This window comes from Nycticebus coucang, chromosome 15 (genome assembly GCF_027406575.1).
Source record: "Nycticebus coucang isolate mNycCou1 chromosome 15, mNycCou1.pri, whole genome shotgun sequence".
Taxonomy (NCBI): domain Eukaryota; kingdom Metazoa; phylum Chordata; class Mammalia; order Primates; family Lorisidae; genus Nycticebus; species Nycticebus coucang.
In genome coordinates, this window is record NC_069794.1 from 18427295 (window position 1) to 18453894 (window position 26600).

Here is a 26600-nt window from a genome sequence, read left to right on the forward strand (position 1 = left end):
GAGATAATACCCAAATCAGGATGCAGGAGATAAGCTAGTTTGTTGATCTCCACTTGAGAATTTTGCTTTGAATTCTCTAACTTTTCTGGCATCCTTTCACCAACTCCAAGTCACTCAATTAATAGACCACAGGGAGGCCTCAAATTTATGAAGCACTTGAAGCTGAAACACAATTCTTGCTTCTTCTCATAATATATATATATATAGCCCTTCTAATATTTTATTTATTTATTTATTTATTATTTTTAGAGATTTTTTTTCTCTTTTTTTTTTTTTTTTTTTGTGGTTTTTTGGCCAGGGCTGGGTTTGCCACCTCCGGCATATAGGACCGGCACCCTACTCCTTGAGCCACAGGCACCGCCCCTAATATTTTATTTTTAATATAAAAATTACTTCGTGTGCTGAAAGTCATCATAGTATTAGTATATTCATTTCTGATTTAGTCAGCTACAGGCCATCTGGTCATCGTTAGTTGAGAAAGTTTATTGGTAAAATACTTAAATCCCTGAGTTATAACTTACTTGAAAAAAAATTGTTCAACTTGTTTGATAGCTAGGCTATTAACTATCTATCTATCTGTCTGTCTGTCTAAACTCTCTATCTCCAGAAGGCAGTGTTCGGATATCGGGATGGGATTTAGGAATGTAGCCGAGTTCATGAACTTAGAAATTTATAAGGGCTAAAGAAATGCAGGTAAGACCAGCCAGTATCTGCAAAGAATAGCTCACTTTCCACAGTTATATGACCTACACCCAGGATGTGGACTAGCTCAAGAAATAGCATCAGTTATTTTATATTTTCAGCTATTTCTTTTCTTAGAGTTTCATAGTTCTCTTTATAGAGATCTTTCACGTCCTTTGTTAGATAAATTCCCAAATATTTCATCTTCTTTGGCACTACTGTGAATGGGATAGAATCCTTAACTGTTTTTTCAACTTGACTGTTGTTGGTATATATAAAGGCTACTGATTTATGAATGTTGATTTTGTAACCTGAGACTATCTCAATAAATAAATAAATAAATAAATAAATAATGGCCCCTCTGATAGGAGTAAGGTGGTATCTCATTGTGGTTTTAATTGCATTTCCCTAATCATTGGTGATGCTGAGCACTTTTTCATATGTTTCTTGGCCATTTGTATCTCTTCTTTAAAAAAAAAAAAAAAAAAAAACTGGGCGGCGCCTGTGGCTCAGTTGGTAAGGCACCGGCCCCATGTACTGAGGGTGGCGGGTTCAAACCTGGCCCCAGCTGAACTGCAACCAAAAAATAGCTGGGATACACCCACATCCAAGGCAATTATTCTACAAATGAAATGTTAGTCAGGAAGGAATCAGTGGAATAAAGACGATAGTCTTGAAGAGTACATCTCTTACCACTTCTAGAAAAAAATTAAAGGTCCCTGAGTCCAGCCTTCATTCTGAACAGGAGCATGTTAGATTTGGAAAGACAAAGACCCCAGAATGAGACCAGCGGGAATGACAATGAGGCGGCAGCATCTCCAGGAGGTTGTCAACGCCACACTCTGAGACACAGGCAGAGGAAGCCACAGCAACCTCACCTGTGGCTTTGCAGGCACTTGGCTAAAAAATATTCTCTTACTTCACTGGAACCTCGTCAAACTGATATACACACAGAGACATGAACTTTACTCATACTCAATCAGAAATGTGACACATGTCAAATCCATGCTTTGGATTTCCTACCTCCTACCTCTTTCTGAAAGGCTGGCTCAGCTTTCACTTTGTAATAAAAACCAAGGATCTCATGTGAAGCCTCTGTGGCTAACTTATTATGTAGTTTAACTTATTTAATTCACGTAACTAAACATTTTTTTACAACAAAATCTAGCCATCCAAGAAAATATAGGATATATATATATATATATTTTTTTTTTTTTTGTAGAGACAGAGTCTCACTTTATGGCCCTCGGTAGAGTGCCATGGCATCACAGCTCACAGCAACCTCCAACTCCTGGGCTTAAGCGATTCTCTTGCCTCAGCCTCCCGAGTAGCTGGGACTACAGGTGCCCGCCACAACGCCCAGCTATTTTTTGGTTGCAGTTCAGCCGGGGATGGGCTTGAACCCGCCACCCTCAGTATATGGGGCCGGCACCTTACCGACTGAGCCACAGGCGCCGCCCATTATAGGATATATTTTTACTACTCATTTACATTTTACCAGCTATCCTTAGGGGATCTTACTTCCTCTTGCTATTTTACCTGGCTAATTCCTTTTCAATCCATTTTGGGGGCTTTTGTTTCTTTGGTTTCTAAAACATTGTTAATATTCAATAAAAATATTTTAAACATCAAAATTATATGCCTTTCAGACTAATAAATCCCTTGTAGGCTTCACAGCCTTCTTGCAAATAATCATTTTGGAAATTAATAATGTAAAACTGGGTTGCTGTGTATATTACTAATAATGTCATACAGAAACATTTTCAAGGTATACATGGTCTTTATGCCAAGATATAAATATGGAGGAGGTGAAAATACAAAAAAAAAAAGAAAAAGAAACACAGCAAGACAGTTTCAACAGTTATAAAAAAATGTGATGGTTCTTTGGCATAGCCTTGCAATAGAAGAGGAGTGTTTGGCAATAACATTTGTGCAAATTCAGCCGTGTGGGGTGATATAATATCTCATTCCTGTTATGAACCACCTTTCACTTCACTCCTTCAAGTCATCATCTTTCAGTTTTTTTTTTTTGTAGAGAGAGTTTCACTTTATTGCCCTCAGTAGAGTGCCATGGCGTCACACAGCTCACAGAAACCTCCAACTCCTGGGCTTAGGCGATTCTCCTGCCTCAGCCTCCCGAGTAGCTGGGACTACAGGCGCCCGCCACAACGCCCAGCTTTTTTTTTGTTGCAGTTTGGCGGGGCTGGGTTTGAACCTGCCACCCTTGGTATATGGGATCGGCGCTATAGGACTAACCTCATAAATGGACAGGGCCATCTCAAAGAGTATTACATCTCCAGGCAAAACTTACACAAAGGCAGATTTCCCCTACCTAGGAACCCCTCAGTGTTTAAAGATAGCAGTGCTGGCATTGAAGCTTTAGAAACATCATCCTCAGGGCAAGTCCCAAAAGTGGATTAGTGATTTATCTTTTCCAGAACCCCAGTACAATTCATAGTATGGAATTATGAAGATAATGGATATCCGAAGGAATTCTCTGCAGGAATCTGTACTTTCATTAATCCTCCCTAATTCAGCTCTATAGGTGTCAACAAAGGTCTCTTCCTTCACCACTTAGGAATTTGGACACTTAAACACATGTGATAAAAATGAAGAAATGCCAAGTGCTACCCTCCTCAGAAGCAACTTGCCTCCACTTGCTGGCCTGATGGAGAACTTCACCTTGACTTCCTAGAGCAGTGGTTCTCAAACTGTGGGTCGCGATCCACAGGGCTGTGGCATTAGGAAGGTCGAGAACAACAGTCCTAGAGGATTAAAACCTCTGAATGAACTGCTTCATAACTATCATCCTTAAAATTGCTTCATAACTATCATAACTATCATCCTTAAAACTCTGATCAGACATGCCAAGTTATCATAGTTACAAGACTCCTGCAGTTGCACCATTCCTGATTAAAGCTTCTCTGCTGTATGGCTAATAAATATCGACATTAATTTCCAGGCCACATGGAAGTGTGTGAAATTCCGCTTTCTCTCACACAAAGCAAGGAGGAAACCACCAAAATTAGGCTTTGATATTTAGTTGATTTCTCTCAGAGCAAGGACTATTGTAAGTAAGAATTTTTACCTTGATGGGTTTATTTTGGTAAACACTTGTCTTATAAATGGAATAAAAGAAAAAAAAATCAGTAAGAAAGAGGACACACTTTCAATTACCTTGGACACTCGGTTTGCAACTTCCCTGCCCACCGTCAGCCCCTGGACGAAGGTCCGAGCAGCGATGAAGGCGCGGGTAACTTGGATCTTCAGTTTCCGGGGCACGTCTCCGAAGGGCTTCAGCTGGTCTGTGTATTTGCTCACACATTCCAGATAGTCCTCGCTGAAGTGGTACTGAGGGTTTATCAGCTGAAACATCCGCTCCAGCAGCCGAGCCCAAAAGTCATTGAGCATCTCTTCCAGGTTCACATTGCCCCCGGTGTAGTATCTTTTTAGCTCTGTGAAAAGATCCTGGAACACTTCCGAATTCTGCATGTACAGCATCCCATAGGTCCGTACAAACATATCATTTAGTGACTTTTCTGCGTTCTCTAGAAGCTCTCGGAAAAATTCTGCAGATAAAACAGGAAAAGAGTCATAAGTTAATAATGTCTAGTAAGCCTAAGACATCTGCTTACCTTAGACACAACTGCAGTTAGTAGGCAATTTCACAGAAAAAAATGTATCCTGTGATTAAGGTATTAATGGAGGAATAAAAATAATAGTTTAAATGAGATCTGACCTACGCCTTCTAGGAGTCAAAGAAAACAGAAGACCCCTAATAATATCCATCCATAAGAGCATCTGTTAGTGTTAGGAATTGACTATGTAATACTCCTCCAAAATAAGTCCATTCTTTTTTCATTTATCATTAATGTTGAGAAAAATCGCATGGTTTGATAAAAACTCAAATTAGCCAGGCGCGGTGGCTCACACCTGTCACCTGAGCACTCCAGGAGGCTAAGATGGGTAGATCACTTGAACTCAGGGATTTGAGACCAGCCTGAGCAGGAATGGGACCCTATCTCTACTAAAATAGAAAAAATTGGCTGGGCATTGTGGCAGGTACCTGTAGTCCCAGCTACTTGGGAGCCTGAGGCAAGAGGATTGCTTGAGCCCTAGAGTTTGAGGTTGCTGTGTATGTTGCCACAGCACTTAACCTCAAGATGACAGAATAAGACCCTGTCTCCAAAAACAAATAATTCATGTAAAAGATTTTAAAAAATTTAAAAACTCAAATCAAAACAGGTTGCATCCATAATGTGCAAAGCATCATTATTAACATAATGACAAATACATTTGCTCCAGCCTATTTACAAATTTGTTCTAACCTTAAATTTAATTAAATTGCTTTTATTTGGAATAGTCCATAAATGGGATACTCAAATTAGTTTAATATTTTGAACTCCTTCTACTTTCTATATATAGCAATCAATTAGCAGTGTTCAGAGATTCATAATGCAATTAAATTCACTTAATACTAAAGCTATAATGAATATAATTTAGGTGGTCATAATGAGTTAGAAAGCCAGGAAGTGTCTTGGATTATCATTATAAACTATCACTTAATAGAACTTGAATAAAATATTGGCAATTGGGCTTTCTGGTTAAAAGGTTTTAAATAAAAAAGTATGTGCCAAAACTAAACTCTCCCATCCTGTAATAGCACCCGAGTGTTACTGAGATCACTGATAGGACGCAAAAAATGGCAGAAATTAAAGACATCAGTTACTGTTACCCACCACTAGCTCTCACAGCAAGCTCTCTCAAGGGACACTTCTTGTGTAATGGGAACCCTTTCGTTTGCACAAATAATGCCTGGGTTGGGCAAGCTGGGGTTTTATCCCATTTATGGAATATAAATTGAAGTGAGGAAAAAGGTAAGGGAAGACAGTACATCAGAGTTTAACAATCCCCCAAGAATGAAGTGATTCTACTTTACCTGGTCGTAGTTTCATTTTATTCCCTGAAACTACATCCCTCCTCAGAAATGCAGACAAACCAAGTCCCTGCATTTTAAGGACTTCAAGTAGGAATTTTAAAAAAAAATTTTTTTTTTTTTCCTGAAGCCCTGGAGGTGTATGTTCTAAGACACAGAAAAAAAGCGATGAATTCCTCCCCATGGGTTCCCTGCAAGCTACTTGAGCTTTCTCAGAAGTTGGCTGAAGAAGTACTTCATTTAGCTACAATAGTTCTAATTAATATAGAATTGGACCATTGTCTTGATAATTAAATAAGTCAATAATAATGATAACCTTTTTGTATTTCTTTTCTTTCCTTTTTTTTTTTTTGAGACAGAGTCTCAGTATGTTACCCTCAGTAGAGTGCGGTGGCGTCACAGCTCACAGCAACCTCCAACTCTTGGGCTTAAGTGATTCTCTTGCCTCAGCCTCCCAAGTAGCTGGGACTACAGCACCCACCACAATGCCTGGCTATTTTTTGGTTGCAGTTGTCATTTTTGTTTAGCAGACCATGGCCTGGCTCGAACCCTCCAGCCTCGGTGTATGTGGCAGGTGCCCTACCCACTGGGCTATGAGAGCCAAGCCGTATTTCTTTTCAAGTAAGACAAAAGTACCAAAGGGTAAAAACACTCTGATCACTTGCTACCTTCTTAGTATGAGAGAATACATTTTTTTTTCTTAAATATAGAAATTCTATTGCTACAGTGGCAAGGAATTTTTCGAATTATCTAAAAGTCAAGGCTTAAAAAGTCTTTGTTCAAATGTAACTTTGTTCAAGTTACTATTTTTTTTTTAATTTTTGCCAAACATAAAACCAGGTTACATATCACTGAACCTATCTTCGGGATTCAGTAAAGAAAATGAGTGTTGAAGCAGATAGGGCAAAATTTTCAAAACTGTCAAAGGACCAATTTATCAAAATGCTTATGTGTGCTGTATATTGATGCTATGTATGGTTTTATAAAATCAAGAGCATTTCAAAATCTTTTCAGAAATACTATTTACCAAGCTTGTCCTAAAATTGAAACTATATTAAATTATTAATGCCAAAGTATAAAAATATCATAAGTACTATCTTCTAATCGTGAAACCAAGAATGCAAGTAACCAAGGCTTGCTGAGACAGGAACAGGATGAAAGAATGAAAGGCGTTAAGAGATTGTGAAGGAAGGTAGAAAAGAAGGGAAAATCACTGAATTGAAAAATACTAATATAACGAGTCTGGAAAGTGGATTCTGATCATGAGCTCTGGACAGCCTATTCATTTATCTTCTTTTTGAGGTCAATTATTTTGCTGGACTTAGGAATTAGAGCTTAATTTATTGAATACAGACTATTGCCTTCAGCAATGAATAGTCAGTAGTCAATACTGTGGTCTGGATTTGTAAAGAGCTGAAAATAAGAGAGAGACAGAGAGAGCAGAGGGAATGAATATGAATCTTCTGCTCTGCATTGCTCACCAAAGATTTGAGCTATAAATGCTCCTCTCTAGAGATAAAGATTCTATTGTTTCTTTTACTAAGGTTAACACTTCACACTTTTCCCTCCTGACACCAGGAAAGGTGAATGGTTAAAACCAGACTGCCTACCCTCTGTGGCTTATGGTTTGTTTTAAGTTTGCATTCATGATTTATTATAGAAATGAAGAAATATTTCATTAGATTCCAAGCTTAGAGTTTTGTCTAAGGGAGTGCCATTGTCTCAAAAGTTTGCTGTAAGCTTTACTGTTCCTCAAAAGTCAAATATTATTCCTTGTTCAAAATCATTATGTGGCTTACTGATCTCAAGTCAAAGTTAACATTTGGCGTTGAAAGACACAAATGTATCAACCAATTATGACAAATATTGCTGCTTAAAGTGAATTCATCTTAGATCATATGAAAAATGGGGATCTAAGGTACCGAGGCAAAACTGGTGTCATCCAAAAATAAGTGAACTCATTTTGTTTTCAGGAAGTGTGTAAACTTCTGCCTTTTGAAAGTTGATTCTTTGAACAAAGTATTTTATGCTTGGATGAAAATTGTTTCTCAGCAAATTACACAAGGTTGAGATTTAGAAGTCAGTCATCTGACCCATGTTGCTGATTGAGTGTCTTGTCCAAACAATATCAGCCAGAACAAAATTCAAGAATAGTATGAGAAAAGACAATCTCAATCTAACCCTTTGTTTAACAGGAGAGAGCAAAGCTCACACTGGATTAAGTCTTCAGCCAACAAAATTTTTTTATTTCTTTTATTAAATCATAGCTATGTACATTAATGTGATCATGGGGCACCACACATTGGTTTTATACACCATTTGACACATTTTATCACACTGGTTAACATAGCCTTCCTGGCATTTTCTTAGTTAACAAAAATTTTTATCAACAAGGAACAGTTTGGCAGAAAAATGTCATTTTATTTTTTTCTACTTCCCCAATCACAAAATATACATCAAAGGTGGTTGCTTAGGGCTTGGTTATGCTTCATAGGTGCACAAAAGAACTTTTCCAGCCAGATCAGCCTCTGGGAGCATTTTATTCATCTAGAGGGGAGATCTCTATGCAAACATCTGTTTGCTGCAGGGCAGACCAGCTCAAGTGGGAACACAGTCTTGCAGATAAAAACCACCACTGTTGCAAAAAGCAAAAAGAATGCCTGTGCAATGCTGTCTGAGGGCTTGGAGGGGTCGCTTAAGGGGCAAAATTACGCTCCTAGGAGCTAAGAGGCACCCTAAGGATATCTGAGTAAGCCTCCAAATAAATGGACTGAAATGTAAGGACCAAACACAGGACCAAAGGGAGACCCGAGCAATAGTGCAAAGTCAGAGGAGAGGCGCTCTAGGAATTTGCAGTCTGCAGGAAACAGAAAAACCTCATTCAACCCTGTAATGCTGTCTCATTAATAAACACGCTGGGAATAAACATATTCTATGCTGAACGGGGACAGGATTGGATTAAGCATCGTTTTCCTATTCTTGCGTCATACTTTTCAAGATATTTTTCAGTAAGAGCCTGTTTAAAACCCATGTTTCAAATTGGTCCTGTGAATTCATATAATTATAGAAGCCAATGAGTGAAAAGCTTGGGTGACTAGTCAGCGGAGACTACGGGTAGCACCTGCCTGCCCTGAGACGCAGGAGGGCTTCCTTCAGCTCAGAAACACGCACAGGTGTCGGCACTGTGGGCATCTGTATGGATGTCTGCGAATCTTTGTCTTTCTAACTTCCCACAAGGAAAGCGTGTTAAATCAGTTTGGGCAGCCCAGCCAAGCTCTGGCTAAGCAGTGCCCCAAGGGAGGAGCTGGCCCAGAGGATAAAATGGTTCTGAAAGCTGATATCCCACAAGGAGGGGCTGTGATTCGCAGACAATGAAATTACCACCTGCTCTCACCCACGCCTTTTTCAAGGTTAAATGAGAACGAACATCCTTCCTCATTGCACATACATCTACCAGCCTTCAGTTATATCTTTTGACATAATTTCTCCTTTTAAAAGTCTCCTTGCTTACAGAATAACACGATATGGACAGCAAGAAAATGCTGAATTAATGAAGAGCGTTACTGGAGGAGTCCCACTGGCTTCCATGCCACAGTCGACCCTAAGGGTAAAAAACTGTGGTCCCTAAGTGGCCATCTGTTCCCACTCTCCAGGGGCTGAGACCTTGTAAGACAGTACAGGCCAAGTTGATTGTTGCTCAGGATGTCTGTCCTTGCCACACAAACAGTCCCCCTCACATGTGGTACTTAGAACGGTACGATGCCACGATGCTACTCCAGGTGTCTCGACCTCCCCACAGTTAACATTCCGAGTGGAATAATTATTTGTTGGGGTTGTCGTGGGGGAGGCCACCCCCTATGCATCTTACAACATTAGGTACCATCCCTGGTGTTGACCTAGCCGAGGCCAGCAGCCTCCTCCTTCCCTCATGAGTGGCACCCAGAATGTTCCAGACATGGCCAAATGTCCAAGTCACTCTCACTCCCCACCTTACTCCCAAGAGACATCCTTTTATTGATAAATCCAGAGACCTGCAAATAGAATAAAAAGCCTCCCAAGAAAAGGCCAGCACATGTCTAGATCTCATCAACCCCAGGGTTTATTTATGATAAAATTGAGGAGGTGTGTTTCATATGGGAGGAACTGAAACTCAGGCTATACTCGCAGGATGATTCTTGGTAGTCGATACTGTCCTTTTCATGCCTGTCACGTGGCAGGGGCTGAGAAATGGCTGACAGGGAGGGAATAAGTAGGTGGATGAGTATAAACATCCAGTGAAACACCCGTCACTCCGTCTGGTCAGGACGCCTCTCAGATAGTGATGGCTTTGTGGGCTCAGCTCAGAAAGAGGGAGACACCACAACCCACGGTGCGGAACAGGACACATCGGATTTGCCCTCCTGTCATCCTCCAAATTCTTATATTAATAAATTTATACGTACATAAAAACTCACATCTTCCCATGTCTCCAAGTTCATGAGCATATATGCATAAAATACTAGATGAGGTGGCCTTTGTTCAAAAACATATTGGCTATCAGCACTGTTCTACCAGACCCTGACTTCCACTCCAAGTCTCCCGTCCTAAGCCACTCTCCGCCTGGCTTAATTACTGCCTGGGCTGCTGCGGCCCTGCAGGGACTTGACTTCATAGCCCATGATCTCCCCAAGCTGAACGCATTCACAGTCACCTGCACACTCCTGTAAGCAATGCTCAGTGTGCTACATTTCAGTTAACTCCCAAACCACATTGCACACTCACACGGGAAGCCTTCTTCCATTCACTAAACAATCTGTTGTATTGAATAAACTCACTTTGGAGATTTGTCTTCTTGTTGTTTTTAATAAACAAAACTGTGACATCCTGTATCTCTTCACAATATAGGTTTAAAAAAAAATTTTATAGGAGAAAAAGGAATAGAATTATTTTGAATAGATATCTTCCTGTACCATATCAGTATTTTTTAAAGACCATTTGTAATTTTTGTATAAGCAGAGGCTCAGAATGCGTTTTTTCAAAAAACTATGGGATTGAAATCATATAAAATCATTTAAAATAATTTATTTAAAAGGGATACATCGGCATCTATAATTAATAAAAGACCACATTGTAATTTTTTGTTTTTGTTTTGAGACAGAGTCTCATTCTGTTGTGTCAGCCTAGCTCACAGCAAATGCAGACTCCTGGGCTCCGGCGATCCTCCGTCCTCAGCCTCCTGAGTAGCAGGAAATACAGATGTACACGAAGCCCAGCTAACTTCTCTACTTTATATAGAGATGGGATTTCCCTCTTGCTCTGGCTAGCCTCAAACTCCTGACCTCAATCAGTCCTTCCAGAGTGCTAGGATTATGACAGACAACATTGTTATCAGCAAAACTTCATTTGTGATCTGTCTATTCTTCACCTCTTAGTTTTTTGTTTTTTTTATTTTGTTTTGAGACAGAGTCTCACTATGTGGCCCTGGGTAGAGCCTGTTGCAGCTCACTGCAACCTCAAACTCTTGGGCTTCAATGGTTCTCTTGGCTCAGCCTCCCAAGAACCTGGGACCAAAGACATCTGCCATAGCGCCCAGCTATTTTTTTAGTTATAGTTGTCGTTGTTGTTTAGCTGGCCCAGGCTGGGTTCTAACTGGCCGGCCTGGGTGTATCTGGCCGGCACCATATCCCCTAAGCTACAGACGCTGCCACTTCTTAGTTTTTTGGTTTGTTTTGCTTAGCAGGCTGGGTTGGGGTTTGAACTGCCAGCCCCGGTGTGTGTGGCCGGGGCCCTAACCACTGAGCGACGGGCACTGAGTCTATTCTTCATCAAAGTGATCTAGTAGTAGTAATCCACACCTTTCCTGTTTGAGGGATTATTAGAATCAAATTTTTGACCCTTAAGTAAATGTTGTCCCTCCCCTCTACATATAGAACTGATTTAAAATGTAAACAACATGGCAATAGAATATTTTCATTACTGTCTCTCTTACATTTTTGGAAAAGAATAAAAAAGCCATACCTTACATTTGTCTCTCTTACATTTTCAGAAAAGAGTAAAAATGCCATACCTTAAGTGAAGAGAAAATACAGATTTGTAATAATGAAGGAAGCTAATTTAGAGACAGCAGCTAAGAAGTTGCCTGATTTCTAATGCATATCAGATACCATGTTACATGCGTCATGTAGTTGTATGCAAATCAGATAGTCTCATAGCATATTTTCATTTGCAGATGAGGAAACTGAGGCTTAAAATGTTAATCGAGTTGCCCTCGACTAGTAGGAGAAGGCTGAAACCCCAAGCTCTGAAAAGAAAGAACAAGAAACAGCGTGGCTTTCTAGTTCATCCTAAGTCAAATTTTCAGACTGTGATATGAATAACCAATACGCAGTATGATAAGATCCTGAGACAGCTGATGAAACCACATTTCAGTAGAAACTTCCAGAAGCATTCTAAATGGTACTATACAGTTATACTATAGAGAGAGGAATATATTCACATATCACTGATAAGTTATATGCAAATCATATTTTCACACTCTGGTCATATCATACTGAAATAAGGAATTCACTACTGAAGTCTTGAAACACTTCCTTATTATGGCCCTAGGCTGGGTATCCTTTAAGGAAATATGAGTGTCCTTAAAACAAGACATATCTGTATTATTTATTCTAACCAAGGAGACTCACAGGAATGGGACCCTGGGAGGGGAGGGCCCCTCACCTGCTGTGTCGGGAGACTGTCCGAAAGAATACACAAAGGAAATGTGTTTCCAATCCTAAGATAAAGGATATTATTACAGTTGTACAAATGATTGTAGTTGCAAGAGACCACAGGTGCTTATCCATCCTGATACCCTGGATCCCTGTTTCCTGAGGAACACTCGACCTAGTCAGGAAGAGCTTGTGAAACTGAACTCTGAGTGGTAGCCCCCTTGGAGACTCAGCACCTGGTGTAATGCTTCCACATACTGAAGGCCCCTGGTAGAATATCTGCCCCGCTTTGCTTTTGAGCATTTCCCAGGCCTATTTCCACTGCAGAACATACAGGGTTGCTTCCAGTGGTGACCTATTATTGAAGCGCTATGGTTTTTACATTTTTACATGTTTGAGCACAAACGAACCAAAGTACAACTCCAACAACAAAGAAAAAACATGTCACAGAAACTTTATGTGGTACAAAACAACAAAAATATTTGGTATCTAGCCCTTGACAAAAAAATGCTGCCAATTCTCCCCACAAAGGATCAAAATCTTGAGTGAGATGTTTGAAGATGCATCAATTCAAGGAAATGTATTCTGCCTTTAAATTCTTACAGACAGGAGGATGGTTTAATTATTAGTCAGTTAACTCTCTCATAAATAGCAGAATCAAAGTTCCTTTTCTCCCATTATTTGTAACTTACAAGTTAAAATGTACTTTGTCAACTCCATAGCCCATTCGTCTCTTTATATTCCCTGCAAAGTAACTAGAGTTCAAAAGTAAATGCTTAAATCATGTAAATTACTTGGAGGATTTAGGTGACTTGAGGCGACTTTAAAGTGAGACACACTTAAATTTTCCTAACGCTGTAATCTAATAAGTTCCTGCCAACTTTCATAAGGAGAAAAATCCCACAGTAACCCTGGCATATGAAATAGACAACGTATTGAAAAAAGAAAAAATATATATATACTGTACTCTGAAACTAGGTTAAGAAAATCTATTTTATTATAATTTCCTTTTTAAATTTCTCTTCATGACAATTACTAAAAATAGAAATTTAAGCTGTCCTTTCACCCCTTAAAAAAACTATCAAAGTCTCTGTAACAATATATAATGCTTAACATTAAATGTGTGGAATTATTTTCTGAAAATTATAAATATATCAAGTGTTAAAAATGCTATAAGCCATAGTTCAGAAATTGGATGCTACATTAATCCAGAAGGAAATTGTATGATATTATTTCTAATGTGTGTTGGAAACTCTCATACATTAAGAGTTAAATTTACATTTAATTGGATATAAATAAATGAATATAATAAGAGTTCTGGGGAAAAACTTTTAACCAAAAAATCAAGCAGATCAAGAATAAAATAATTCATTTGTAATGCATCATTCAGGTCGAGTGTACATCACCATTTTATATTTTCCCAATGTATCTAAAAGACTTTTCCATGAAGAATTTTTTAATGAAAAGTTATCAGTTTATAATCACAAAATGTTCATTAAAAATAGTCAATACCTTATACTGAAGTCTTTCAATTTAATACTATTAAAGTTAGCTGAAGAGACTAAATGCCAGGATATTTTTCAGAACCAGATGTTTATTTCAGCTGTCAAAAGCAAGGTTACCTGAAAAGTAGTACTAAGGAATTGGTTGATATAGGGAGATTTGAAGCAATAAAGCAGTTTATAGAAATGTTGACTTGGATCCTCATTTTACAAGGTTATACTTTTTCTGTACATACTGATCCTTTACACATTAGATTGATAAATGTTTTATTTCTTGGTACATTATTTCTCCCAAAGATATCTTTTAAAGTAAGAAAGACTGATTAGGCCATTCATGTCCTCAAGGTGGTATAGTTAAACGATTAATTTCCAGAATCGTGAATTAAGTTGGAAATTCGCTGACGGTTGCTCTTAACAGCAAACACCTGCTTTGAGCTTGTAGGCAGTATTTCTAGCTCAGTCTAAGCGCTGAATATAAAATTAAAAGCCGAGATGCTCTCCCAGTTCCCTTTCATCATTACCCGGTTTCATCGTACATAGTTTCTTAGCCTACAGACAATGCCCTTTGGGTCTTATCCACAACTCTGCTTCCATTTTTCTTTCAGAAATAACATGAACCACAGTGTGGGATGTCTGTTTAACCCTATAAGTACATATGGGATGGAACTATAGTCAAGGCAACTTAAAATCATTTCCAGCTTTTGCTTAATTCTCAAGTGAAAGAAATAATTAGGTTCCAAACAAGAATAATCGTAATATATATACATATATATTTACTGTGTTCAGAAACCCATATCTGTCTCCAGCTCCTTTTCCTTCTTCACTCACACATTTTCTGGGCAGCAAATGGAAAACCCCCTGTAACACCAAACCACCAAAGGTGAACTCCGAGACATGGGGTGGAAACTGGTGACAAGGCCCTGGGGCTTTGGGAACAAGATTTAAATTTTAACAATCTAACAAGATTATGTAGGCTCTAAGGAGAGCGCAGAGAAATAACTAAATGGAATTTACGTCCTTTTTCCATCTTCATATCATTTAGTGGTTTTCAAGTGGGACTCCCCATTAAGAATACTTTAAACAGTCTTGATGTCCGGGCGGTCCTGCAGATGAATTAAATCCCATCTGAGAGTGGAATCCAAGCTCTGCAGGTGAGCTGAACACTCAGCCAGGTTTGAGAATCACTACAGCTCTCTGTCCTCCAGGGCTCTCCCTCTAGTCAATGCAGCATGGTGTGCGCAGGGGTAGAGGAAGAGGCCGATGACAGAGGGGGCGGCTGACTATACAACACAAAAGACCCAGTGTTCTTCTTCCCTTCACTTCCTTTCCCTTCCCGCTCCCCTCCCAGTAGACAGCCAGCCAGTGTCCTGCTCTCGGGAAGGCCCAGCGATGTTAAGGAGGGTATATGGAGTATGTGAGGAACATCCCCAGCACTCCGGGAGGCAAGAGGGTGGAGTCTCTTTTCTTTCATCCTCCACGTCTTCTCCCTTCACTAGCACCTAACATATTCTCCCAGCTCATGCTCTCTCAGCCTTCACGGGCTCATCCCAGGGTGCAGAAGGGAAGGGAGAGCTTGAGAAGGAGGAACACGGCTTGACAGTCTCCCAGCTACTTAACAGCCAGGGAACGATGGCTCCCTAACACAGCCTATCTAGGGCAGCACTCACACACATAACCCAGACAGACACAGACCACAGAAACCAAAGGCTACAAAGACTGGAAAATGCTGAGCTCTGCAAGTGCAGTTTCATGTGAAAACTTCACGTGAAACGTATGTTAAATTACAGCTAAATTTTTAAAGTTATATCTTGTCTAGTCCATCAAAAACTAGTAATACTGTGGGCAGAGGGAGGGAGATGGGTGCGATTACACCTGCGGTACATCTTACAAGGGCATATGTGAAACTTAGTAAATGTGGAATGTAAATGTCTTAGCACAATAACTAAGAAAATGCCAGGAAGGCTATGTTAACCGGTGTGATGAAAATGTGTCAAACGGTCTATGAAACCAGGGTGTGGTGCCCCAGGATCACATTAATGCACACAGCTATGATTTAATTAAAAAAAAAAAAGTAATCAAAGCCTGTGGCTTAAAGGAGTAGGACGCTGGCCCTATACGCCAGAGGTAGCTGGTTCAAACCCAGCCCCAGCCAAAAGCTACAAAAATTAATAAACAAATTAAAAACAAAAAACAAATAAACAAAAATAACTAGTAGTACTATAGCCAGGTGCAGTGGTACACACACGTAGGGGGGCCGAGGCAGGAGGATCTCCAGCCCAGGAATTCAAATCAAGGAAAGAAGAAAGGGGGGAGAGGGGGATAGAGGAAGCTGGAGGGCTTGCCGAAAATAAATTTCTGCTCAACAGGTTCTAAATAAAGGGATCATAAGTAGAAAGTTATGAGTCTTCAAATATAAATTTAATAATAACACATTTGTATATTTGCCTATACTCCAACTTCTTTCTGAGTTGTTTTAAACTACTTATATATTTTTTAAAATAACTGCTTTAACTTCCTTGATATATGCTATTACAGTATTTGAAAAGCAGTGAAATCCAGAAGCCGCAGTAGGAAAGAATACTAATGGAAGGAGTCAGTTCACTGGCAAACATGAAGTCCAAGATCTATGTACAAAGATACACATCCTGGATTATTTATAGTTGCCAAAACAGGAAACAATTTGAAACTCTCACAAAAGGGGTAGATTCACACTGTAAAGTACTGCATTTGTAATTGTATTTAAGGACTATTTAAAAGCTAACACTTCTAAACACAAACTATCAATTAGACACGACTCTGAGAGACTCTTATATATAAACCAATTTACTTTTGTCAAAACAAAAGGTAATGAGGTGGTTATAATTATTGTCCACATTTTACCTTTGGGGAAACAGAGGCATAGACAATTTCAGTAAGTAACTTCTAAGGTACAAGACTAACGAGAGCTGGAGCTGGGATTGCAAACCAGGCAGTTTTCCTTCATGTTTAGTGCCTACCAGGGATGACCCAGATGCTATGAGAACTGAAGCTGATGCAATTCATAGGATGCTCTCTGGAAATATAATACAAAATTTCAAGCACAAAATTACGTACAGAGCTTTGGAAAGGGCCTTTTAAAATAAAGGCCTCTGAAATGTTAAGCTCCATCAGATTAAAATAAAATTCATACTATCATAAGGAAATCCTAAAAAAGAAATAACAGACACAAAAGAATATCTCCAACACAATCCCAATTTTGTAAAGAATTTATAAATGTGCATCCTGAAAAAAAAAATCAAAAGAAAATACACAATAATAATTTAGAACTGGTTGAAGTAATAGTTCTTTTGTATTTTCCCCTCTGTGCTTTAATTTTCCGAAATTTCTACAACAAATGTAAATTACCATCATGGTTAGAAAAAAACAACAAATAGTATTTTAAATTAAAGGACATAAAATATAGAATGAAAGTATTTTGTTTAATAAGCCTATAATGAAAAGCCCAAGAATTAAAACAAAACAAAAAAAAAACAACACAGAGAGAGCAGAAAATAAATAAGAAATTTACTTAAAATAACAGACTGTATCAACAACATAGCAGGGAATGGAAATTGGGTCTCTTGGCTCTAACTCTAGCGGATTCATGCTGATTAGTAGTAAAAAGGACTTAATAAAAGAAAAAAAAATAAGTAGCATCCCCCAAGGCACAGCATGCTGGCTGTAAACTAATGGTTTCAGTAAGATTAGGTAATTATTAACTGATAATAAGAATATCTGTAGTTTTGATATTCTAATGAAATTTATTTTATTTTATTTATTTTATTTTATACAGAGTCTCACTCAGTCCCCCTGGGGTTGACTGCTGTGGCATCTTAGCTCACAGCAACCTCAAAGTCTTGGGCTCAAGTGATCCTCTTGCCTCAGCCTCCCGAGTAGCTGGGACTACAGGTACCCACCACAATGCCTCGCTATTTTTAGAAATGGGGTCTCCCTTTTGCTCAGGCTGGTCTGGAACTCCTGAGCTCAAGCAACCCACCTGCCTCAGCCTCCCATACTGCTAGTATTGCAGGCGGAAGCCACTGCACCTGGCCTTTAATGAATGCTTTTTAAATATAGATAATTCTTTTTCTAGAAAGAGAAATGATTTCCCAAATTGGTATAATCAGTAGCCAATAAAATTCTTTGTTCATTATTTCAGATTGCCCAAACAAAGAAACAAAAAAAATCAATGTCGATTTAAAGAACTCTGAATTTAAAGTTGTTGCATATTTTCTCTACAGAGCTTTTGGTGGTGAGTAGATGAACAAACAAGAAGATTAAATCTATAATTCTGAGAATGTTTCTATGAACAACTTAACAACAATGACCAATTTTTTTTTTTTGGTTGCAGCCATCATTGTTGTTTGGCGGGCTGGGGCTGGATTCAAACCCACCAACCAGCTCAGGTGTATGTGGCTGGAGCCTTAGCTGCCTGAGCCACATGCGCCAAGCCAACAATGACTAAATTTTTAAAAGTCAAGGCACCTGTCCCTTACCATACACATGGCCTTTCCTTGTTGGACAGGACAGGCACAGCCACCTAGGCCACATTTTAGGAATTATTTTAGTTCTTAAGTTTATCAACAGGAAAAGAATGTCAGATACACTTAACATCATAGATGTCTTAATCCCAAGGGTAATTAATATCCTTCTACATAAACAACAATAAATATCCTGGTATGCTTGTGTAATGAGGTAAAGTTGTACAAGACCTAAATGCATACGAATTAATTTAATGTTGATTTAAATCTGCTTAAAGAAAAACACAAAAATCATCGATTTCATGTTGTATGATGTCTATTTTACTTTTATAACAGCAATCATCTGGAATGCAGTACTCCAGAACGATTCCCTTTAAATATTTGGTAAAGTATCTATTACTGAATACCCCACACCTTTATGTAATTCTACAGCATTGAATGTACGCATCTTATTTTAGTATTAAAATCACATTAAATCCTACATAAGTAACACTTTTCATTTGGCGCATATTTTACAAGTTAATTTCAAATTATTACCCCTCCCAAAAGGACATTCAGTTCATTAATTTTTTTCTACATTTTTATTCATACCACAGGCTTATTATTTCACCCGTAAGTGTATCTTTTCTATTTTTATTTGTTATTAGCCATTTGGTATACAGTGATATGATTATCATTCCGATTTTTCTTCTGAGGTACATCATAAAAACCACCCCAAAGTGATCAGCCTGGTTTTGAAGAAGGTATGTGAATAATGGAAATTGGTAATCTCTGCAAAAGTAGCCTTAAGACAGCTTGGTTTTGGAAGGAACTTATTTAAAAGTCTCTGGGAAGCTTTGCCAAAATAGCTGTCTTTTGTTTTTTGTTTTGTTTTCTTTTGTTGTAAACATCCTGACCTGGGAATACGCACCTTACATTGTAACTGTGGCTCCTCCATGCTCATTTCCCCACCTCTCTTTTGGAACTGCTGATGGTCCTGAATCGCCCCCTTCCAGCTCCAACTGCTGTATTCAGTTCAAGCCCAGACATGAACCAGCACTCTAATCTTGCTCTGATGGATAGAACACTAACCTTTCACAAGATTAGAGACACAAGGTGCTCTGCAGATAATAAAATTCAAATAGGTTTATTTCAAAGGGCAACCCAATCTCGCTTTTGTTCACGGGTCACTTGATGGATCATTTGCCAAAGTAGTTTTTTGTGTCTTTCTCAGCCAGGTTCTGCTTCAAAGTGCCAAAGACGTCAAATTAAGTGGGGCTCCAAAGCCCCAAATGCCTACCTTTCCAAAGTAAAACAGGAAAAGTTGGGAATAACATTATTTTAGTATGTGTAAAACCACTACTGGCCAAAGATTCTAATTGTGTTTAAATTATTCTTAACGTATGCAAAAGATACATTAAGGCTGACCATTTTGAAAATCACAAATTATTTAATGGAACTTCTGGTATGGTGATCCTTAAATGCAAAATTCAAAAGGTTATATAGAGATGTTCATTTCAAATAAATGTGTAATGAAAATCAAAATTGAAAGTTAAAACATGTGCTGTAAAAAATAGTTTGTAGACATCTGCTGAACATTTTTCTGGAACTAGGTCAAGGAATATTAGTGAATGGTATAAATCTAGAATAAGTATTGCATTATTGCATAAATAAGAAGAACGAGGCCAGGACTAGACTCTATTTCTCAAAGAGGAGTGAGTAATCTTCAATAAAAGGCTTCGCTTATTTTTCCTGTCCACTATCTTGTCATTATTTAAAATTACCTGTGACACATACAACCTTGCGATGGCTGCTAATAAGAAAATGGGCAAAAAAACCCAAAAGCAGTTCCATTAAAAGAAATGCTCTTAAAATGTATTAGTCACCTATAGGATACCATCAGCAAACCTATTATAAAAGGTAAAATATTAAAACTTAAAGAATATTGATAATCTATACTCCAGCATTTGATATTGATACACATAGGTTTATCATGTGTATAATTGATTTTTTTCCTTAAATAATTATGATTTGCCATATGGTATGGAAGTTTTGTTCATGAAAAAAAGACTTCTACACTTGATAAACCATATTCTTTTACAAAGTAAGAGAGTTTAATTTATATATAGTACATATTTCAAGTGTAAAAAGTTCTTTAAAATCTAAATGTCCCTTCTTTAAATGAAAACCACAAAGTTATTTTAAATATCCATTTTTCCCAAGGTACTTTAAAATAAATTACAACTGATTATCCTTATTGTATTTTAGTAATTAAGAAAGCCTTATTTACAATTGATTGAAAGACATATGATCAAGTCTTACAATTGATTAAAAGACTTATAATCAATTGTATCTTCAAGATAAACGAGCAGGACTGGGTTGCTCTTTCATTTTAAAAATCTAGCTAAAATCCTAGTACTCTGGGAGGCCAAGGTAGGTGGATTGCTTGAGCTCAGGAGTTTGAGCTCAGGAGTTTGAGCCCAGCCTGAGCAAAAGCAAGACCTCCATGTCTACTAAAAATAGAAAAATTGGCCAGGCATTATGGTGGGCACGTGTAGTCCCAGCTACTTGGGAGGTTGCGGAAGGAGGATCTTGAGCAGGGGAGTCTGAGGTTGCCATGAGTTATGACAACACAGCACTGTAGCCCGGGCAACAGAGAGACTCTGTCTCAAAAAAAAAAAAAAAAATGCAGCTAAGGGCATTTAAACACATATTTATTAGAGATAAATCTGGGTCTATGCTCTCCACATAGCTTATGAAAATGAGAGAATGTTAGATTATCTAAAGCAATCCTGTAGCAGAGGAGAAATGGAAGCCCAAATATAGCCTTTGAGCTGGACTGGGCTTAACTGGAACAACGCACTATCTACAATTACCAAAAAATCATGATTCTCTTGATTTTAATAAGAGTTGGGAGGTAGGTATATTCCAGTAATCTTGCCTTAATTTTTCTCATCTATAAAATGGAAATAATAATAGTCCCTTCCCCAATGGTTGCTTTGAAGACCACATGACATATATTAAGTAATTATGAGTGTGCCTACCACACAGTAAACACTACATAATTATCAGTCCTTATTATTAATTTCTCAAAAATGAAAACACTTGCTAATAACAGACCACCATGGCCATTATTATCCATTTAAAGAATCTATCTTGGCACATAAAAGATGAACATTTTTCTTCATATCAATCCAGTGAGGTTTTATGACTATCTTTATTGAGCATGGCAAAAAAATGTACTTGGTGACAAAGATAGATGGAATGGGTTAGTTGTGTGATATCATTGATTAAAAAATAATTTAATTAAAAATTAAATATATTCCTGTGTAAACTATGCATCTTCTATTTTCTTTTGAATTGATCAACCAATCTGCCCCCCTGCAACTGTCAGATCTGTTCATGGTCTTTCAGTGACAAAAGTCAAAATGTAACATTCTTACCTGATGATATAAAATGGCTTTCCCTTCTAAATAACAAAATGATACACACACACACACACACACACACACACATCTTGGTGGCCAAAATCAGCCAATCAGCTCAGGTGTGTCTGGCATCTTTCTCTTGAAATAGGAAATGTGTTTGGGGGCAGAGATGCAGTAAGTCAGGACAAGAAGCTGAGACGTTTTTGATATTAAATGGGTGTCTTTTTGCTGTGGTTGTTTTCTTAGACATATATCTTAGCATGATGACCCAGCAGTTCTTTCCCAATTAATTTAGATTACAACTCTAATTTGTTAAAAATCACTTTGGAGTCTCAATCTGCTTTTCAGAAATTCGGGCAAAGGTGCACTCCCAGAACTGACTCTGCCTCCTGTCCCTGTGAACATGATTTACATTCTCTCATGAAACCATTTGTTAGGAAAAAATCAAATCCACAATCAAACTTGTGGGAAACTTCTGAATAACTGCAAAGGTGTCCTCATGCTACTTAATGACTGGGCCCAGGAACATTTTTTCTTTTAACCTATTCAATATCTACCTGATTATTATTCTACCCAAGCCATTTTTTGCAAGCTTGTCAATGCACAGTCCACATGAAGTAGCATTAATAATGGTGCATAGATCACACTAGGCTGTTAACCAGTGGATCTTCTAGTCTATAGGATCAATTAGGTTGTCAAAGAGGGAAATTGGTTTTGTTTGGCATGGGTTGTTTTTGAGCAGTCCATATTACCTGCCACTTTGTTTTACTCCTGGTTCTTACAAATTGATTGTGTAATAAATTGCTCTTGACTCTTTCCAAGAACAGACTTGAAACTTACAAGCAATTAATTTTCAGATATCTACTTCATTTTCCTCCTGTACAATCATCTAGGATGACTGTGCTTTCCCTAATTCTTTGGATCCGTGCCCATCTGCCACACATCTGCAAATTCACTTAAAAGAATACAAAACAATTTGATGTTGCATTTGATTTGGCATTAAATGTTATAGTTGTTGACTTCAAAGTCAAATACATAAATTTTCACTGCTCATGGAAAAAGAAGGCATTTCTTCTGAAATGGTTTTTGAATATGACCAGGCAGTCAAGTTCAAGTATGAAGATGATGTAGCATTTAACAAATTAGTTATAAACCCTCCTTCCTATCAAAAGCTTGTAAGTAGAAAAACATACATACTCATATGTATCTAAACAAGATAAATAAAAATTGAAAGTAAATCCTGGCTTTACTATATATCCTGCTGTGGTATTTTGCAGATCCAGGCATCAGCCAATGTTTTTCCCAAGAGCAAAGTATTGCACAAAACTTAATACTGTACACTTGACTTTGGACTTTAGACATTAATTTTGAATGTCTTTGGTTTGAAGAGGTGAGTCAGATCCATCATATTTTTTTAATGTCCTTTTTTAATGTCCTTTTTCTGTGGTTTAATTATAGGCCATAGCCTGAAAGGAAGCACAATAACAATTTATCAACTAGTTTAGCTCTCCCACAAGGAAATGTCATCTCTTTCATCTGAATTTCAAAGCCAGCCATATTGTCAATGGACCTCCAAAAAAACAAACAAGTCACATTCAAACAAAAACAATCTTAAAGCCAAGATTCAAACCATTTCAAGTCTGTTTCAAGTTATCACATGCTTCAACCTGTCTTATTCCCTGTGGGTTTGTGTGGAAATCTAGGACAACCAAAACACAAGGATGAAGATGTTCCAGTCAACTTAGAACTTAGGGAAAGAGGCCAGGTGTGAATAGAGTGAAACTGACTCAGCTGACCCCTGAGTTCTTTCCCAATAGTCTGAAGCTGGTTTTGACAGCAAAGTTTATTTTCTGTTTAATTGTTTTTCATTTCAATATAAATTAAAGGGATACAATTGTGTTCATCACATAGATGCATTGAATAATGCTGAAGCCAGGGCCTTTAGTGCCCATCAACAGACCAGTGTACATTGTACCCAATAGGTGTGTTTTTATCACTTGCTTCCCTCCACTCTCCCCTTTTCTTAGTTACCAATATCCTTTACGTCACTATGTGACTGTGTGTACCCAACTTTGAGTGTCAGTTGAACCTACATGAGTGTTCAGAATTTAGTTGTCTCTGATTAAATCCCCAGTGGGCCACCAGCCTGAGATGATAAGCTCAGCGAAGGAGAAGCTGGGGAACTTTCTTCAAGAACAAAGTTTTGTGGACAGGTGTCTGAGAAAAGCAAGAAACTCAGAGGCCAATAGAGTGTCTCTGCTGAGTCTGTCCCCATGGCAGAGATCTGAGATAATCCAAGAGTAAGGGAAATAAGTAAAAGTTGAGTGATTGACATTTTCCTAAAGACTTAATGAGACCTGAAACTTCTCTGGGGCCCAAGAACATAGTGAAGGTTCTATGTAGGGAGAGGGGCATTCTCACTGGCCAGCTACACAGTGTATGGCCCCAGTACAGCAACAAGGAAGGGAATCAAATTCCAGCTGCTACCAACAGCGTGTTCAGTGCTGGGAACACCAGGCAACAGAGCCAGGCAGTCAAGCGGCAGCCCCGGGAGGAGGGAGCTCACAGCAGTGGCAGCTGTAAGTTGCCTCCTGTGCTGGCCTTGTCAATAGAAGAAGCAGGGCAGGACAGCAGTGGGAAGCAACTGTGGGCACATACGTGCAAATATTCCTGATGCAGCCAAGAAACAACTAATGAAGGCTGCATGGGGGTCAGGGAAGTGGCTCTCAAGGGTACACCATTTGTACAAGAAGGGTACCTTGCCAGTGAATTAGAGATAATTAATGTCAATGTATTTTTTTTTTTTTTTTTGCAGTTTTTGGCCAGGGCTGGGCTTGAACCCGCCACCTCTGGCATATGGGTGCCCTACTCCTTTCAGCCTATGTCAATGTATTTTAATTGTACCTTATTGGGGGTGAGAGCCAAAGACATCTGCTTGTCACACTATGCCCTTTAAAATCATAAGGTTTGATTTTTTTCAAATTAATATGATGGTACAATTTTTAGGTTATATTGTTCTCACTTCTAGGGTAAAATTCCATAAAAAAATACTAAAAAAAAAAAAAAACAAAAAGGAAAGGAAAAGAAAAAAATATATAGGAGTAAAGATACAACTATTGCAAAATACAAATAGATTTAAGATGTAAAGTTAATGGTAGAACCACAATAAACATTTTAAAATTTATAAGCCCCAAATAGAAAAAGGTAAGCCAGGATTTCTGATTTATTGTGAACTTTTAAAAAAAGTTTCCTTTGATCACTGGAGTTTTTATTAACAATCTCAGAGTGTTTGTTTAAAATTGTCAATAAAGACCTGGTAGAATATGTTTAGGAATGAAGAAAAGAATTCTCAAATTTGAAACAAGATCCTTTTTTTTTCAATATACAGATAGAATTATACAGTGTATATTATGATCTCATGAACCCAAATGAATGTAGTCTTTGCTGAATAAATTATTAATATTTAGAACTGAGATTTTATAACCAAGAAACTATTGGGCCCCACTGAATTATGTAGACATGGGGTGACTTAGGAAAGGGATGTCTATCTAAGTGAGCTGCTTAACTTCCCAACTGCCATGTTGTCTGAGTCACGTACCTACTTTCCATAAGTCAGACTCATAACAAATTATAACTCTTTAAACTGATGCCTTTTAGGTGGATGAACATTGTTTCCGAAACTTATTTTGGATGGTCACTGCTTACTGAAGAGAGCATGCCACTGAAATAGAAGGGAAATAGTCTAGGCTTTCCAGCAGGGCTCAACTATATGACATTACGTGAGTCATTCAATCATTTGTTAATCCAAAGTGAGTCTACTACTGAAGTCTACCATAGACCAGCATCAGAGGATCATAACTTTGAGAATGTTCCTGTCAAACATTTTAAGGTTTTTCAAGGAAAAGTAGAAAGACAGTATGCAAAAGCTGTTGCCTTCTGTTGGACCACTGGTTCTCAAAGTGTGGCCCCTAGATCAAGGTGCCATTATCACCTGAGAATTTGTTGAAATACAAATTATTGCCTTGTCCTGCTGAATCAGTAACTTTGGGAGTAAGGTCCATGACGTGCTTTCCAGGTGATTCTGAAGCCCACTGAAGTTGCAGAACTAGGATATTACAAGATTAATTTCATTTAGCCAACCTACAAATATGGTAGCTAATTCCTATTTTATCAAATTCCCTTGATAGAACTATTACTTGGGAATCCATGCTTCATTTCTAAATTTTGTCCACAGATCTTTAATCTTCAAACCCCCAAAAGACATCTTTTCTTAAATCTCACCTTTCTAAAATCCCAGTCATTTTTATTCATTAGCGGAGAACACCTGTAACAGCAGGAGCTACTTACATTCTAATTGTTTCTTGTTCCTCTAAATTGCTTGCCATTATAAAAGAAATGACAGAAGTGAAATGCGAGAAGAGCAGTGTGGCAGAAGACTAGAGCCCATTTCCAATGTTTAATTGCTATACAATGCTACCAACAGATTAAAAAGATAAATCAAAAGTTTGCTGAAAAAAGTGAGGCCCCCAGTCAGTTTTATGGTTTCATTTGAGCTGCAAAGATATTATTATACACTCATTTACAAAACAATGAGCTCTTACAGTTTATGAAAGTTTAATCTCTTAGTTTATTGCCTTAATATATTTCACATTGGTAAGGTTTACTTTTAAATGAAATTTCTGTCTTCTGTGGCTGTTGTTTTATACTGAGAATACAGACAGAATGAGCGTAACATCATAATTGTATTCATCTATGAAGCAATTAGAGTCAGGGTAATTGCTTCTAGTTCTCACATATCTGCATACAAAGTAATAGAATTAATATTTTATCATTTGGCTGTATCCCTTGTTAGCTAAGAATGCTAACACTGTATATCTTTTCTGCCT

General features: G+C 38.0%; 1 protein-coding gene across 1 annotated transcript in view; it reads right to left on the minus strand.

Annotated features, from left to right (window-relative positions):
- GPC6 (glypican 6) overlaps positions 1-26600 on the minus strand; it is a 1175593-nt gene that overhangs the window by 580022 nt on the left and 568971 nt on the right. Inside the window, exon 3 of the mRNA XM_053563821.1 lies at positions 3859-4250. Coding sequence (XP_053419796.1) covers positions 3859-4250 — 392 coding nt within the window. The remainder of the gene's footprint in view (positions 1-3858; positions 4251-26600) is intronic.